The sequence below is a fragment of the Fringilla coelebs genome, assembly GCF_963513975.1.
Source record: "Fringilla coelebs genome assembly, chromosome: 13".
Lineage (NCBI taxonomy): Eukaryota > Metazoa > Chordata > Aves > Passeriformes > Fringillidae > Fringilla > Fringilla coelebs.
In genome coordinates, this window is record NC_140039.1 from 17,124,698 (window position 1) to 17,141,217 (window position 16,520).

Genomic DNA, 16,520 nt, shown 5'->3' on the forward strand with positions numbered 1-16,520 from the left:
AAAGCACCTCAACCAGAACACCTCCTGAGCTCACACCAAGATGACTCTTCAGACTATGCTCCATGCTCCAGCCTTTCCAAGCCCTACAAGAACAGGGACGTCCAAATTCCTTATTGCAGGATCAGACTCACCCAAGCCTTGATGGCAGGAACACAACTTCAACCATACAATGATATTCCCCAAACACTGTTGTGACTGACAGCATGGCCTATCCACAGTAATGAGATTATTTATCTGTATATGTACAGATAAATGTTTGTTTATAGATATCACTGTGTGTGTGTATCCACACATAAACAGTGTGTGTACGTGAAACGGACGAATGCTAAATCATCAAATCAATTGCAATGAGTTCTCAAATACAGTACCCAGCATTCAAACAGGAAAGTTGGGCACAAAAGATTTCAGATTTACAACCTCCTTCAGGTTAAAAGATAAACCACACAGCCACAGTTGTGCAACACAAGCACCCTTTACCCCAGAGCCCTGCACCTGCAGCCAGGAGCATTCCCAGCAGCAGCACTTGCAGAGATAACTGGACACAGACACGTTTTGCTTGTTCCAGGGGCTTTTGCTTCGGAGAAAACATTTATGCTCAGAAGTGTGAACCAAATTATGATTCTTATCCAGCTGCTCATGATGAAAAGGTAAAATAACAGAGTTGGTTGCCAAAGGCACAAGGGCTGTCTAAATGTGCGTATCTCATTTTACTTCGGCATGGCTGCTGTCGAGGTGAATGATGAACTCCTGCTACACCTCAAGAGAGCCCCTGAGCCCTTCCAGGAGGCTCATCTACTCTTTCCCGCTGCTCTAGTGAGGTTCAGGACCACCGGGAAGACTGAGCTAGGATCGATTCCCCTGGAGAGCACAACCAGGCATGTTCACCCCAGCGTGACCTCAGCCAGCCGCACTGAGCCAAACCAACGCGATGCTGCCACCGGAACGCGCTCAGACAAACGCTATCGCTTCGTGCACAGCGTCACCCAGCTCTGCTCCTGAAACAATTCACACTCCGGGCAGGCTGGGGGCAGCGAGGCGCTCGGAGCGGGCGCTCCCGGCCAGCTTTGGTCTGTCCAGCCCTGAGCTCGGCCAGTTTTGCCCTGCCCGCCACAGCTTCGCCGCGACCCCACAGGCAGCAGGTCGGGCGCATCCTCCGGCCCGAGCATCGCAGCCAGCGGGAGCACAAAGGTCCCTCCCGCTGCCAGACACGGGCGCGGGGAGGCTGCGAGCGGAGCCGCGCCGGCCGCGGGGCTCAGGCGGGCACGGCGAGCGGGGACGGCGGGGCGCGGGGCCGGGCTCGCTCACTCACCGGGAATTCGGCCCGCAGGCGGGCGGATCGCAGGGCCAGGTCCCGCAGCACGGCCCCCGCCTGCCCGGCCAAGGGCGCCGCCATCTTCGCCGCTGTCCCCGCCCTGCCCCGCGCCCCGGGCGGAAGCCCCGGCGGAGGCGGAGAGGGGCCGGGCGGCGCCCCGGCAGCGCCGTGCGGGGCTGCGGGAGGCCGCGGCAGCGGGGCCGGCACCTTGCGGAAGGGTATAGGCCCCTGTGAGGCAGGGTGCGTTATCTCCCTCACTAGGCAACGCCGAGGGAGTTGTGCCTGTTCAGCCTCGAGAAGAGACCACCGAGAGGGGACTCCGTTAACGTGTGTAACTGCCTAAAGGTCTCTAGAAGATGGACCGGGCTCTGCTCGGTGGTGCGCAGCGATAGGAGAGAGAGGCAATGGACAGGGACTGATGCTGAGGAGTTTCTGCCTGAACTTCCTCGCTGTGCACTGACCGACCACGGAGCCGATTGCACAGGGAGGGTGCGGAGCCTGCCTCGCTGGGGATGCTCAGCGCTGCCCGGACACGATGCTGTGCCCTGTGCGCTGGGGTGACTCGGCTTGAGCAGGGAGGCTGGGCCAGAGGAGCCGCTGTGGTCCCTCCAGCCCTACCCATGAAAGTGTGTTGGAGATGAGTGTGCCCAGCGCGGCTGGGACTGGGGCTCAGTGCAGTGACCGGGGCAGGAAGGGCTCTGTGGGGAAGGCAGAACAGAACGTGCACGCAGCGATGAGTGGAGTGCCTGGGAAGTGTGAGGTGCCAGCCTTGCACTGCTGGAGGCTGTTCTGACTTCTTTTTTCATGACCAAAAGGTCTTTTGGTTTTTGTTAGGAAATATCAAATTAACCCACTCTAATAAACCCTAATAAGGCCTCACGGGATCCCGCTGACTCTTCATAGGCACTTTAATCTGAAATCCACAAAACTCCTCTGTTCTTTATACACAGGTAAAATGTGTCAGTGTCAGGTTGAACATTAGGAGGATTTTTTTCACAGAAAGGTTGTCAGGTGTTAAAATTAGCTGCCCAGGGTAGTGGTGGAATCGCCATCCCTGGAGGGTTTTAACAAAGGACTGGATGTGGCACTTGGTGCTGCGCTCTATTTGTCAAGGTGATGATTGGTCACAGGTTAGACTTGAATATCTAAGTGATTTATTCCAACCTAAACAATTTTGTGAAACCTGTGAATTAATGCCAAACCTGAGACCCCAAACTCAGACCCTCTTGGGGGATGGAGCAGAAGAGCAAAGCCCATAAAGCTTTATGTCCATCACATGGACTTAAAATCTGACATGAGTTCACAGTCTGAGCAGAGGTTTCATGAAAGTGAGTCCCAGCAGCCAGATTTTGAAGATTGTTCCATCCATCAGGAATGCCTTGGGGGCTGGTGTGGACACAGGTGTACCATGTCTACAGTCTGAAGCAAACTCAACAGTCGGATGGCCTGGTCTTTGCAGATACACTTGCTATGCGCCTCAGTTGAGCATTTCCTTGTCTGTTTCTGTTTAGGGCACATTTGAGATAATCCACCTATGAGTAATAGAGAGTTAACCAAATAGCTCACACAAATTGTCCATTTACAATCATGGTTTGAAAAAAAAATGCTAAAATTGAGCAGTGGCTGAGATACCCTTGCAATTTTACAACAGTTCATATTAAATTTACCTATATTGAAGCATGCAGAGTTGGCATTGTATGGAGGCATTATTTATGCTGAACATTATTTATTCAGTGGTTTATGATGAAATAGTTGGATAAACACTTAAATCTTCATGTTCCAGTCCAGGATGTGAGTGGGAACAAAGGAAAATTCTCCTGTCAGGGCTTAGAACTTACACTCCCAAGCATGTTTTTTAAAAATCAGGACTGAACAACTCCTTTATTGGAATTTAATCAGCAAATAAATTATATGTCTAATAGAGAAAAAAACCTGCAATTTCATCAAAACAGAGGTGTTAGAAAAGTCTGAAATTGAACACTTTTGTCTTTGTCATGACAATTTAAGTAATGTAATATGTTTCAATAAAGAATCTGGAGATGCTATTTTTGATAGCATTGAACAATAATGTATGGTACCAGTATTAACCCAGGTATTACTGTGTGCTTGTTCTTTCATAATATTATATAGTGACTTAGGTATGATGATGGAGGAACTATAATTTCATTTTTAGTTTCATGACTGTGGTTCAGTAAGCACAGCGTTCCCTATTCATACAGACTATTATGGCTGTCTGCATTAGGTTTATATATATAGCAGGTATATAAGCTTTCAGATAATGTCTGTGAATTGCATGCAAGGCTATCATTTAATGCTGTGAGGAGCATTTTCACTGCTTAATATAAATAATGCAGAACCTGCTTTACTATATTTTTTTATTGTTTAGATTTAGTAGAAAACCACTGCACAGTGTGGAGTAGTCACCAAGACTTTTTTTTTTTTTGTATCTCTGTTGCAGAACATGCCTGACCTTTAAAGTATGAGGAGAAATGATAGAGGGATTCATTGTCTTCACATCCAGTTTCCTTCTATGTATGTTTGAGCCAAAGCAAATTTAGATGAAACAGGTCTCTGAAGCAATTAGAGAAAGCAAGAGCTGGAATTTTTGGATCATGGAGTACAAGATGTGTTGGTGTGTGAGAGGACGGACAAATTATAAATTATTGTTGGGGAAAACACTTCAAATGCAAGAATTTGGGAGTAGCTCAGGAGTAGTCTCAACACACCATCCTCACAAATAAGGAGGGGAGGGAAGTGCAAAATAAAAATGGATAGAGGGAGAGGCTGGTTTCAAAAGTCATTCCTTCTAGACTTACAGACATTCCTCCCTGTATCTCATGGATATGCAGTATTTGAATGTGCTTCTGTTCTGTCTTCCCCAGGATACACAAAAGGCTAGATTGTAGCTAAGTTTCTAGCAGTGGTCTATTTAATGCAAAACAACCAGTAATGGTTTTACAATTAAGTTTAAAAAAGAACATTGTGTAAGGTTTATACTTCTTTAGAAGTTATCCTTAAGGCTAAATGGTTGTTAGTGTTCAAGTGAAAACATTTAAAGACAAAAAAAATCACTATATCACAGGTAAAGCACAATTCTAAGTGTTTTTGCAATGACATTGTATATTCATTTTCTTATCTGTGCAGATTACCTCCCAAACCACTGGGTTTTTTTATTTTATAATGCGTTGCTCTAGCTGGGTCTTGGTGGGTTGTAGTTTCATTTCAGGGTACTGGAACTAGTGGGTTGAAATCTGCACATTGCCTTGCAATTGTTCTTATATTAACTACAGAATTTGAGCTTCACATTCATATGGATTTCATAGGGAATAATTTTATAATAAATAAGTTTATTTGACAGATACCCCATACACAGCATCCTCAAGAATATCAAGCGAGGGTAATAAAGCTGCAGCAAACTCACTAAAATAGTCCCACTGTAGGTGGCTGAGGAACAGGAAACAAGATCATAGGGTGAGTCTGACAGTGCCACTGCAGAGCATGAGTCCTGATGCTCAAGCACCTCTCAGATTATGATGCTCTCCCAGTCATTCACTATTCCTCATTCCCTTTCTCTGTTCAAATATTAAACCAAAAAGAAAAATATGTGGTAAGTGGCAAATATATCAATGGGTGGAGGAAGGATAACAAAGGATTAAATTAACAATGTTTGGGTCTAAAAAGAAGGATGAAAATAAGAAATGAAAAATAGTGTATTAGAATTGTAAATTGCCTCCTAGGTCACCGAGTTCAGTGATTGCACACAGCCACAAATTTCCCATTCATGAGAACATTATTGAAATATACTGGAAGGTATCCTGGAAGGAAGCAGGATGGGGTGGTTTTGGCTAGGTAGGATCAAACATCCTGGTTTCTCTTTCTGCAGTGACATGGGAGCTGCTGCATCACCAGGCTGGGTATGTCAATATCAGTTTGCCCTTTTCATTTTCAGATTGTCTGCCCCTCTGCTGTACTTGTATATGGCTCAGAATGAAGGAACCAAGTGAAGCCTTGGAACAGCCTTTGCATCTTCTGCTCCATGCTGTGGGAAGCCAGGGTGCTGCATTTTAGCACTGTGTCATGACTGTGACTTGAAAAGTGAAAGTGTCTAAAATAGGGAAAACTTTAATAACGTGGAATAAAGAGAAAAAGTAGTGGAATAACCAACTTTAAAAAGATTTATAGCAGGAAAGGCAACACCAAGCATAGCAATAGTAACAATAATGCTCCACCTTTTTTGATCTCTAACCATCTGACTGTGTAAAAACAAAACAAAACAAGTGATGCAGCAGTTTACAGGAGAGCTACCACTACCTCCTGCCAGTGGCCTGCTCTGTAATGAGGCAGACAGGGGAGTTCAGGTTTCTCAGCAGAGATAGACTACAGGTCTATAACACTCAGTTCCAACAATGCTGAGGACCCTGATATTGAGGGTAGAAAGAAGATTTTATTGAACTTCTGTCAGAGACGATACCGGACCGTGAATACAAAAAGTGTAAAGATCTGAGCTGTGGGATACAGTGAAAACAACCTCTCAGAGTCTGAACCTCTTTGATAAGATGTCATTGTATCCTTACAAAAAGTTTGAATTCTCTAAAAAATACCGTGAATCTAAATTCAGGAAAGAAATGTCTAACAGTCTTAAAAAAAAGAAAGCTAAATTTCCTTGGGGGAAGGAATAGAGGTTAGAGTAGCAGCAAAACAGTGGTGTAATGAAAAGACAGCCTCTGTTGTATCTGCTGAGCAACTCAGCTTATTATGTAGAAAAACATTCCAAAAAAGAATTAGATTTATTAAATATGAAGCAAAATCTTGACTAGATCAATAATCGTCTGTACATTGTATTTAAAAACATATTTAGCAGCAAGGCATTATATTTAGAAACATTCCTATCAGCAGGCCCTCTGGAGTGTACAGGAAAGTTCCCAGATGAAGAGTTTGCTGAGGCAGTCAAATGTGGAACCTCCACATCCACCATGCTGGCTGACAGGAATCTGTGAATTCCAGGTGAGCCATGCAGTAAAACTCTTCAACTCTTTCTCAGCAGGGCTGCAATTCCCATATGGAAGAATAAAGGCAAGATGGCACTGCCATGAGAGAAATTACTTGGATGCTGATAGAAAAAGCTTTGTTTTATGGTGTTCTGTGTGTCCTGCACAGTTATCTGCAAACAGGTGAACATTTTACAGGAATGAAACCTGGTTACAGCTTGAGACTGTTGAAGACTGTAGCTGAAAAAGCATTTTTTGCCCCTACCACAGGGAGGCTGGGCAAATCAGGAAAGCTGTAGGTGTTCCCATCACAGCTAATCCATGTTTTAATTCACAGGTTGCAAAATACCTTGTTGCCTCAACCTGTTACAGGGTTTGAAATTGTCTGTTGTAATTAATTTCCAAACCAGTAAGGTGAAAGGGCTGCTAATATGTGAGGGGTAATTTTTTCCTGATGAATTTTATGGATTGCAGAGGCAGGGAAATTGATTTTTCTGCCAAATTAAGTATTGATCTAAAAGAAGCTTACTATGCTACCTAGTTTGGGGTCATAGGGTATTATTTCTGTGGATTTTGTAGATTGCTTGCTGTGTTTTCCTATTTCAATAAAACCTTTTGTCATGGAGGCAGATTTCACTTTCATTACAATTGGTTGGACACCTGCAAGTGGTTCAGTGATCATGGAAGTTTATAAAAACCATAACCTTTCTAAGGAGCCTAACAAAGAAACGTAGCACTGTGTGAAAAAGCTTGTAACAAAACCTGAATGCACCAGAGGAAACTGCACTGCCTGAACATAAAGCAGGGTGACAACAGTTACTATGGCATTTGGTGCATATTCTCACTGCTTTGTTGTCTAGACAGCATATTTGGACATTTACAAGTGTGTAAAATAAAGGAGGATTTTTTTACCTTAGCTGGTGGCAAGAGCAGTTATAGCTGATGGAGCCAGGCTGTCTCCAGTCACAACTGCAGGCAGACTTCATCACCACTGCTTTGAAAAGATCTCAGTGCCTCTGTATAAAAATGCCCAAGTTTGTAGATTTTTTTCTGTTTTTCTTATGTTGAATGGTGTCATCTCTCAAACCAGCTGTGAGAAGAAGGAGAATACCTGGAAATGCAATCACACAGATGAGACTCTGCTGATTTGTTTTGTAATCTGTTCCCTTTAGAATAAAATTACCAGCAAATAGCAATCTTCCTGCACAAGGGACTGGCAAGGTGTGCTTCCAGGCTTTCTTTTGCTTGTTAATGTATCAATTACCAGCTAATGTATCAATTCTTAAAAAATGTAGTCAAAATGTAAGTTCATGAAGTAGAAAAAACAGACAGGGACTTTTTTGAGATCCCTTCAAATTGCACACAAGGAGCCTTTAGGAACCTGATGAAAACATTAAATATAGTTGACTGACAACTGACCATACCCATGGTGAACTGTAGTTTCCTGACCATATAACCTAAATACTTTAACAGAATTCCAACTACATTTGCAAGCACCACCTCCCCTACAGAGGTTTGTAAATCAGCTGCATTAGTATTTCCTTTTGAATGGTGTTTGCAAATTTTATGGAAATTCAAAGAGGAAATGGGCAAAGAGCAAAGTCTGTATCCTCAGGGGACAATATCTATATGAACAGATGAGGATAAAGCCTCATGTTTGTCTTCTATATAGATGCCTTTTATCCACTAAAAGAAGCCCATATCATTTATTGACTTCATTTCTGTAAAGCTTTCTTTAGCCTGTAAGCAGAGTAACTCCAAAATGTTTTGCTTATGAAGATTGTTACTACAGCTATCTTCATAAACTCTTAGAAATGGACATAGATTATCTCACCTTCAAGTCTTATGTGTATGTACACATATACACTAAATTTTTTCATGGTTTGGGAAATTCGAATATAAAGCTTTCTTCTGTTAGTAGAGCTAGGAGGAATCAAAAATAACTTCCCCATAGCCTATTCCTTTAATAGCCTCTACAGAAGTACATAGGAATTACCATATTTTTAATTAATATGCATTTGTTATAAAGATCAAAATGGGAATGCTTTAGCCATCAGCTTGGCTGTAGCAGAGCCTAAAAAATTATTTTGTATTCTGCCTCAGAAATTGGAATAAATTTTCTCTAAGCAACAAGTTCCAGTATCCATCTGATTTAGTCAAGTAGCATTTGCAAGCTTAGCTGTTAAATATAGCACTGTCAGGTACAGCTTCTGCTTTGTATATTGTTTGTCCTTAATAAATGTGTTTTGATGATTTTGTTTCTCAAGGAACACTGGGAATGTTTTAGTGCATACAAGCAAGTTTGCAATCAAAATTCTACCCCAAGAAGCATTTTTAAGCTACCAATCTGTGCTTCAGAAAATGTCAAATTTTTTCTTTAGAAAACCAGTGAAGACCAGTTCATTAACAAGTGCCATGGGAGGTATGTGATTTGTTTTGAGAGTCATTTAGGATCAAAATCCTCTGTACTGTGATAAAAATTCAGGGAAACAACAGAAAATCAACATGAACGGCTCATTCAATGGCTGTGATGATTTTATGTTTGAGGTAACATGCATCCTAAGTGTAGTATCCTGGGCAAATCACTATTTATTCACTTTGGATTTGGCTTCCTTAGATTTTAATGTATGTAATGAGTGTTGAGCTGTACACTGAAATGAATCCCTTTGTTACTGAAGGCTACATGTGGCTTACTTGATGGAATTCAGAGGAGGATTCATAAGAAATAACAGAGTTTGAAGGGATAAATGCTGAGAGTAACCTTCCTTATCTCTGCTGGTTCCTGGGAGCACAGTTATTACAGTGTCTCTGGCCCATGGTTCAGTTCTCTACAAAGGAGAGAACTTCACTACTAATCATCCTGCAGACATTAATGGGAGTGCATAATGTAGGAATGCTCAAGTCATGAAGTCTTATTTATAACCGAAAGAATTTAAAAGAATTTTAATATTGCCAATGAATACTCCCCCAAATTCCAATGAAATTTATATCTATGTAAGAGTTTGTGCATGTTTCATTCAATAATTGCATCTAATATTGCCAGCAAGGAAAGAAAAACAATAATGTATGCCTGGTATGACACATGCCATGTTTCAACTGAGAGCACAACTGTTGCCACCCTATAAAACAGAAAATTATTGCAATTAATTCATTACTTCAGAACAACAAATAACTGAGGAATTTGCAAAATACATCAGTCTTCTGTGAAGAAGAGAAGACTTTATTAGGCAGTAATTGTTATGAATTAATCACTTAGTTTTAATGCTAAGTATGATCTTGTGATACAGCATCAAAATCTGAGTGCCAGTCAATAAGCAGACAATGAATAGTCTTGGGAAGGCATTCATCTCTTGTCCAGAGTTCCTGGAGAATAGCAATGACTTCTTATTTTAACCTCTCATTGGAAGGAGCAGTTCAGTTCATGCTGTCTTACATCAGAAGCACAGGATTCAGCAGTGTGCCTAATGCAAACTCATCCCCACTATATCCTGCAGAAGTGTCTCATTCTTTTGAGGCCAGTGGAAGTGAGAAGTCAAATATTTCTTGCACCATTTAAAGCACAGAAGATGCATATATATTTGTGTGTGTCAGTACATGTATGTATATATATATATATATATATATATATATATATATAAAAGGTATTTAGTGGAGACCTTTACTGATAGAAGATTTATATTAAAATATATGCTAAATATTATTTAAGATCTTTCTTCTGCTGGTTTCTGTGACATTAGGAATTTTGCAATATTTTCCTTCCTAATTCCTCAGGCTTCCTCCAGTTTATTCAAAATGGTGAGAAAGTTTCAGTATGCCTACTATTCCAGGGATTTCTAACCAGCACGAACAGATTAATTGCATATAGCACAGATCAAATTGCACAGAATTGTTAATGTAGCCCAGTCATGCCCTGTTGCATCTGGGCTGTCAGACTGAACAGGTCTGTCTTAATAACCTGAGAGAGGTTGAGAGAGTGAAAATCAGCTCCATAAAATTCCACCCAAATGAGAAAATCAGTCCTGAATGAACAGTGAGTACAGACCATCAGAAATCATTTTTCTTGATGAGCAGATGGAGAAATGTGTTTTTGAAGGTAGGTTGTTAAGTGTTTGAAAGGTAACTATCAGAGGTCATTTCAGCTCCAGCTGATTATCTCTTAGGCTTCAGCTAATACTTAATAGGAAGTCCATAAGGCTTATATGTACAGCTGTGGTCTGCAGAGTGAGAGGTGTTTATAAAAAGCTGAAGAAAAGAGAAAAAGTCAAAAACCACAAAAAGGACCTTTAAGGACATTGTGCTTATCTGGGAACTGAAAGCCAGGGATTGTTTATGTTGTGTGGCATTTTGCTCCTTTCTCTATGTGGAACCAAACCACAGGTCCTGTTTGTCATGCAATTTCTCCTTCTTTTGTGAAGAATGCTGGGTTTGTATGTCTAAAAAACTCCATGAAAATAAGATGGTCTGCAACTTAGAGAAAAAAAACAAAGGAGGCAGCAGGAGAACACAGAAATTGTCCTCCTAGTCAAAAGGCATCAGCAGCATGTCCTTATCTTCATGATATACTTCATAGCCATGGAACAAAGATGAAGCAAAAGCTCACATAGAGATTTGATATTCAATTATTTTGTCTCATTTCTTTCCTTATCTGCCAGAGTGTACAGTAGTCACATATGACAACTGTCCTTTACAGACAGGGCTGCCATCCTGACTTCATCCAGCTCATCCATCATTTCATGGCCACAGTGCTTCAAAGCACTCTGGCTGCAGTGCTGCTAAGACTTCTGCTACTGCAATGACACCCCAACAACCATCCAGTCTTAAGGCAGTTCCTCTCAATTGTTGAAGTAAGCTGAAATGTTCATCAGGGAGCTTTTGCTTCTCATTTATAAAGAAAAACATCGGCTATTATGGTAATAATACAGAAAGCCTCATTAATTACAGCACACAATAAAAAATAAAGCAAGTGTAAAGAAGCCAAGCAGATGGTGCATTATAATCAGACTTTTTAAACAGTAACCTTCACAGTAGGGAATGCTGTAGGTAAGAGTGCAACTTAACTTTCATTAGAACATTTTTATTTCTATGTTTAGGACATAAGTGTATTTCCAGATATGGTTTTTGCTGAAAGTTGAATTATTCTGGAAAGCCTGAGAAAAATGAAAAGCAATACAATTTCTTTCTAATTACAGAGATTAGAGAGTGTGAAGTGGGGGAGAAGGGGAAATGCTGTAAAGTTTTTACTAGTTTCTGTCATTCCTTCTGCAGTTTTGAAACATACTGTAATGAAAAGATTTTAAAAAACTTTTTAGGAAGAGACGAAAATAGGGGCAGCTGTAGCTCTCTATTTTGGGAGTGTGGAGTTGGGGAAGAGGAGGCTTAGAGAGCATTGCATAAAACTAGGAGCCTTTGAGGTACCATTTTGCCCAAAGGGAGGGAAGAGGAGGGTGAGAAAATACTGCTATCGGTTAGTGGCAGTTTTAAGAGACAAACCCAGCAAAGATTCCTCCTCCCATATCTGGCATTCCTGTGTGCCCAGGAAATGAAAATGTAACCTGTCAGTTGCCCTTGCAAGCATTCAGAAAATAGCTATGATAGAAACCTGTAAAATATTTTGTTAGAGAAACGATACCCAGACAATTGTACATACCATAAAACAAGCAAAACTAAACCTGTGAGGTGTAAGATTTCAATTCCCATACAATAATTTATTAGGAGGATTCATTTTATTGAATTAAATGAATACTAAGAAAAAACCTCTCTCTGCTTCAGCACAGCAGTAAAGAACATTGTTCATCTCTGCTGGGTAACTGAAGTGTCCAGCCCCAGGAACAACAGCTGCTCAGAAATCACTTTGTGTCCACACCTGCAGCCTCTGTGGGCTGTCCAAACTCAGCCTGCATGCAAATCCCATCTGCCTTGGCTGATGCTGCAGTGGGAGCAACCTCAAGCCTTTTTTCCCCCCAGTATCCTGTGACTTCAGCAGGATAACAGAGAGGGTAACAGAAGGACTAACTCTGAGAGCTGAGGAGATCCATGAGAGATGGAAATCTTGGCTATTGGAACAGTTTGATGAAATAGCCTGAAAGCTCCAGAGCCATGTTTGAGAGCTTTTGCTCTAAGGTTTATTGCAAACATGAGCTTTTTGCTTGGAGACAGTGAGTTTAAAGTAGTTGCTGTTCAATCTCCTAATATTATTCAACCAATTAGGCTTTATTTGATCTTGAAATAATGTGTATGATGTGTAGCTGTTCACAGTAAATTCTCCTGGTCCTTTCAGCTATGAGCTTTCCATGGGTGGCACATGTTTTACCCTTTATTGTCAATGAAAATCTAAGATTCATGGCAATATACTGACATTCCATTACTTTTTTTTTTCTTCTTGATGTCTTTAGCAATTAAATCCAGTATATTTTTAGTCAGGACATTGAATGGCAAGAAAGCAACAATCAAATAGTCTATATCAAAAAAAAAAAAAAAAAAAAACATATTGAGGAAATACAACTGTATTCGAAGAACTGTTACTTCAATTCTTAACTGTACAATCAGGTGGAATTGGAGAAATTACTTCTGTTCAACTTTCTGGGCTGGCACGTTTTCAAAGTGGGCAGTAGGAAGCTTGGATTCCTTATGCTTTCTCCCACTGCAGTTCTCCTATATAAATATCAGTGTATGGTAGCATGTACAGAAAATATTCAGAGCATTGTTGGGTTTGGGGTGATTCTTCCTAAGTCTGGAGTGATTCACTGGCCAACCCATCCATACATTATACCTTGCTCTACAGGTCAGAATGTGAAAGGCAGCTCCTGGGATGCTGCACAATTCTCCTTTTGGTACCTGACCACTGACTTGCCCTGCCTTCATGCCAGCCATGGGCAGCTCATGGGGGTTTTGATCCATCAGTGGCTGTGTTTATCTACTCCTTGAATGTGGCAATAGAAGGAGACAAATCCCTATTTTCCCTTGAAGAAAATCTGCTCTTGTTAATGAAGCTTTCAGTCATCTATCTGAAAGGATATTTCGCTCCTGTGTTCACAAAATGCTTGTTTGCGACTGTGGCAGCTCTGAAACTGAGGAAAGGAGCACTTTGCTGCCACCTCTCAGTGCACTGAGAAGAGAGGGAGCTTCATGTACAAACTTTTGGGCCTATTTACTTGCCTGCTTTCTTTCTGAAATGCATTTCTATTGGTTTCCTAAGGAATCAACTAAAACTTGGAGAATCAGAGAAATGAAATAAGGTTATATTTGTTTTATGCTGGAGAAAATCAGAATGGTATTTAAATATTACCTGTTTTGGAGTTAGCACAACTGAACCTCAGTCTTGCATGGGGTAGTAAATGGAACTGAATTAATATGAATATGTAAATACATCTATTTCTAACTGATCTGGTGTGTTGAGTGTGTCCTAAAAATGGAGTGCAGGCATCAGCATGACAGAAGAGGATGATAACAATAATAGGGGATTGGCACTGACAAAGGCTGTAAATGGGGGAGACAGTAAACTACTTCCTTTATGAAATGAGGCAGCCCTTCCTGAGAGTGTTTGTCAATTTGCCTATTCCCTTTCTTTAAATGATGAAAGGGGTGCAGCTGATAGATAAACCACAAACTCATTTGTTCATCAAATGTTCAAACTAAGCTACAGGATGCAGTTTCTGAGTCTGGTCCTTTTTGTTAGCACCAATATTTGGAGGAATAGTTCAATGCTTGTGTGATTACAGGAAGTTTTCTTAGTGCAGTACTCATGAACAGTCTCATTAAAATCAAAGACTGTGACTCTGTGGCTGTGCAAACACCCAGAAGAGGAGAAGTGCTGGAGTTGCTGTGGCCCCTCCAGGGATTGCAGCACTGCTATTGATTTTACATGAAGGCTCTGGGATGGTGCAGTGATGGACGGCAGAGTAAAACCCTGGGAGAGATGGATGGACATGATTAAATGTTTATTGGCCAGCAGTCAGTGCCTTTTCCCATCCTCTTAGGTCCCAGTCCACAGATGATATGCTGTTACCACTTTTAGCTCCAGGGCTGGTCGTTAAACTCAAGCACAAGGAGCTGATATATTTAGGACCAGAGGTCTCCAGTTCATTGCTTGTTTATCACCATGCTGCAGTCTGGCATCATTACAATACTGAGGCCTAAATAAACAGAGTTCTGAATATTTAATTTGCAAAAGTACTTTATTCAAATATCTTAAATCTCTAAAGTTTTCAGCTCTTTTGTTTGTTCCTTGGAGAATTTACAATTTCCCTTGAGATTGTGGTCTGTTGTTATTCTTTCCAAAGGAAATATAGAAATCATATTTTAACCTGAAAGGGTTTTATCCTCCCTTCATGTTCTCCTTAATGTTTTTTTAGTTGAATAGTGTGAACTTTTCTAGACACATTTCTGGGATTTATGCATTAATATCAGGCTCCAGGTGGAGAGGCTTTTTATCAGATAAGCAAACCTGAGAGAAAGTCCTGAATGTTAACACTGAGGATGGAGATGGTATGGCACTTTTTCTTTGAGCAAATCTGATTGCATTTCAATGACAGAGAAGATAGAATACTTTTATTTTATTCACTCATTCTATTACTCCCACAATAAGCTATATAAGCTCAGTAAAAAGTTTCTGAGATGTGGAAAAATTTGATAGCAGATGTACTAAGGAGCAATGGACATATTTTGTAGTTTGCTCCTGCTTGATATTAAGGTGGCCAAGGTTCTTAAGAGTGCTTTCAGATCCTGCAGATCAATATTCTGCTGGGTTCTGATTTTACTTGAGTTAATGGTACTGCTATCAATGCCTTGCAATATAGCAAGAAGTCTCTCTGGAATGAAGCATGTGGGTGTCATTCAGAGAATATTCAACTTCTTTTTCAGCCCCTGACATCAGCATTGCTGGTGCTTGTCTCATTATGTCTGATTTTATGATACAGCATCAAGATCTTAATTTCACTGAGGTTTTTTTTATTCTCTGGGGGAGAGAGTAGTAGAGAGTTTCATGTTAGAAGCAGGTGGGCAGATCTACCCTGGGTAGAGTAAATAGCCATAGATGATACTTGTGTAATCCACAAAAATATAAAGAAAACTGTACCCCATTCACCCTTTTAGTTAAACATAGCTTCCAACTGATATAGAGCATATACCTTATTTGATTGGAGTTAATTAGATAACTCTTGGTGAACACTAAATTAATGCAGTGTTTAATTGGTGTTTTCTACTTGGGAGAGGGCTGTGAATTGCCATCATTTCATTTCTCAGAGTTGTTATTCTAGGCCAGTGTTCTGGCACTTCTGGAATCAATGAATTTGGGAGGAAAGCCTCATCTTAGAGATGCTACCCCATGTCCCTCTTCAAGGGAAGTCATATGAGGTTGTCTCAGACCAACACTCTTTCTGGCACTCCTAATAATATTCTTTAAAACCTGCTTTCTGCCCAAAATGCATTTTGGACACTAAAACAGGATAGAAATGGTCAATTGCCAACACCTCAGAAATGTTAAGTAAGCCAGTGACTGAATATTCATAACAACCTTCTTTTCCTTCTTTTGCACTATGTATCTTTTTGCAATAAAAATTGTGTTATTTCTTTATTTGCTGACATTCCCTAGTGACATGTCAGTGGTTCTGGGAACAAAAGCCTTTAAGAATCTTGGTGTGCTTTCCTGTCACCTGAAAATACAGAACTACAAAGTCTTTGCCCAGACAGCCTGGCTTGTTGTCTATTGTCACTTGCTTCCATTTATCTAACAAATGCTGCCAGTTCCTTAGGTTTATCACAGATTCTGCTTCACTTTCCTTTCACCTTATGATGTGACAGCTCCATCACAGAGCTGTTTAATAGATGGCTCAGCTTCATTTCTCACTCCCTTGTCCACACAATCTGGGGAGAATGTTTCTGATCCATTTTGCTTGCCAGGGACTCTGGAGCAAAGACATTTTTGTTGTGAGGAAGTACAGTCAGCCTTCCTGTTGTGACTGAACTGCTGGCTCTTCTCAGGTGTAGCCCAGCCTGTGTGTTTTCAACTGCTTTCCTCCTGATCTGATCAGATGCACTTAATTCTTTAGTTATGTACAGGTGTGAATGTTGGATTCTGTTTTATTTTATTTTATTTTTCTGTGCAGCTCTTTCTTGATTTCTTTTTCACATTCGGTCTTCCACATTGTGAACTCAATGATGCCTGGAAAATTCATTTTTTTCAAGCCTGCTCTGAAACTTCATTGGAAATATTGCATTGTGTA

General features: G+C 40.9%; 1 protein-coding gene across 5 annotated transcripts in view; it reads right to left on the minus strand.

Annotated features, from left to right (window-relative positions):
- SUCLG2 (succinate-CoA ligase GDP-forming subunit beta) overlaps positions 1 to 1,408 on the minus strand; it is a 110,859-nt gene extending 109,451 nt beyond the window's left edge. For all 5 annotated transcript variants that reach the window (XM_084214606.1, XM_084214605.1, XM_084214604.1 and 2 more), the window contains exon 1: positions 1,310 to 1,408. In XM_084214606.1, the coding sequence (XP_084070732.1) occupies positions 1,310 to 1,393 (84 nt within the window). In that variant the 5' untranslated portion in view covers positions 1,394 to 1,408. The remainder of the gene's footprint in view (positions 1 to 1,309) is intronic.
- Positions 1,409 to 16,520: the final 15,112 nt, after the last annotated feature.